The sequence below is a fragment of the Arachis ipaensis genome, chromosome B05, assembly GCF_000816755.2.
Source record: "Arachis ipaensis cultivar K30076 chromosome B05, Araip1.1, whole genome shotgun sequence".
NCBI classification, from domain to species: Eukaryota; Viridiplantae; Streptophyta; class Magnoliopsida; order Fabales; family Fabaceae; genus Arachis; species Arachis ipaensis.
The window spans coordinates 132,573,736-132,575,627 of record NC_029789.2 but is presented as its reverse complement, the minus strand read 5'-3'; the positions used below and the strand labels follow the sequence as shown (position 1 = coordinate 132,575,627).

The 1,892-nt window shown below is 32.3% G+C and overlaps 1 protein-coding gene across 1 annotated transcript in view; it reads right to left on the bottom strand.

Moving 5' to 3' along the window:
* The window catches only part of LOC107644228 (eukaryotic peptide chain release factor GTP-binding subunit), a gene marked incomplete at its 5' end in the record, with an annotated part of 7,860 nt that extends 6,009 nt beyond the window's left edge, over positions 1-1,851 (bottom strand). The window contains 4 exon segments of the mRNA XM_016348038.2: positions 104-215; positions 1,117-1,212; positions 1,372-1,419; positions 1,777-1,851. Of these exon segments, the coding sequence (XP_016203524.1) occupies positions 104-215; positions 1,117-1,212; positions 1,372-1,419; positions 1,777-1,851 (331 nt within the window).

The window sequence follows — 1,892 nt, the reverse complement described above, 5'->3', positions numbered from 1 at the left end:
TGATTATAGCCCCAAATAAGTTTATGCTACCTGACCCAATTTCAACAAAGCGGCAAAAGATATATTTACAACATCTTCCATCAATAAATCAGTGAAAGTTTACCAGCTTTCTCTACTTTTGTCTTTAGCTTCTTTCTCATATTTTTGGATAGTTCTTTCATCAACCTGGCCACTTAGAAACAATATCTGACCTCCTGTTGTAGACTTACCAGCATCTGGAACAAGAAGCAAGTCAAAACACTTACAACACTTATGTAACTTCTCTAATAGTATATGATCTAACATTTTAAGCCTCTCTAAGGATCCCTTATGTTAGAGTATGCAAGCCGAAAAACTCAATTATTTATTTCCTTTCTAGCCAAACCATTGCAGTTTATAAATTGAACAATTTCTGTTTTATCCAATTATAATAAGCAAAACACCTTTCAGATCAAATCAATATCCTATGAAAACAAACTGTATCTTTATTCGCTCAACTGTCCAAGCACGAGATGCAATTTTTATCCTATATCACTAATAATCCATAATTCAGCTTGTTTAGACATTCTAATGTATAAACCATGTGCTATTTGTGCGAATAAGCCAATATTCGCCAAAGAAGTCATTTACCAAAACTGACGCTACATCATTGGTTCAACACCGGATTACAAATGTGCACTGTACTGTTTAAGAAAATTTCAATTTTCTGCAGATTTAATTGATTTGATTCCAACTATTTGATTCAGTTATTAAGCTTGCCAAACAAACCCGTTAGGGCCTACGAAATATTCACACTTTAACATCACATACCTCAGTCTAGCTTTACTTTTCAAGTGTTTAAATTAAAAAAATTTATAGCTAGCCAATTTTACCATCATGAGACCCTCATGATGCAAGATTGTGACAGTAGAGCTTATACGCCATTTTATTAAAGAGAGTTTGATAGGTGAGACAATTGAACACAAGGTTAATAACTTAATATCTACAAAGCCTATAATTCATACGATACACATGGATGACAATACACTTAAATGATTGATAGCTGACGAATAGATGATACTGTAGAAAACCAAACATGGGAACTCCTGATTAAAAAATAATGACATAGGAAGGAACTTTTATAATCCATCAACTTACCTACATGACCAATAAACACAACATTTAAGTGCCTTTTTTTCATCATCTCCGCCTCATCATCTTCATCCTGTGTAGGAGGAATTTCCTTCTCTTTTGCTAAAAATCAAGGTCATGCAATCAGCCCCCAAAAAAGATAAAGAAAAAAAGAGAACACTGCCAATTCTCATCATTATTGGAAATGAGCTGTCTAATTTTGAAAAGGAAATTTAAATTCATATGCAGCTATAAGAAAGAAATTTAAAATTCTCTTTCTACCTTTTGGTTCAACATCGATAGGTTCTGCTTGAACTTCTGGTTTTGGATCTGCAATCACCAAGGAAAAACTTCTCTATAAAATTGCAATGCTCAATAATCAATATACAGTAATGTAAATAAAAATAACGTAGAGCTAATGCAATTGGAATTCCTCCTTGCTTAAGAAGTGAGTATAATTTTATTGTTATAAAATACAAAATTGTTTCAACTTTCAATATTATTCTCAAATGTGAGTCTGTTCATTTGTGTCATCTACCGAATGACATTGAATGATTTTCTTCTAATATAATCAAATATTAGGTAGTAGATAAAATAATGTGCAAACTATGTATGTAATCTGCTAATTGGAATTATGAATGAGATCATTCATTCAAAATTGGAATTACTAAATTCTTTACCACCAACCTTCATCCATATGTTCAGATTTATCAACTTCTTCTGGCTTCACATCCTCTGGCGTTACTGATCCATTAGTCTCTTCTGCATGAACCAAAGATTAGTTTTTTTTTTTTTCTGGTGGG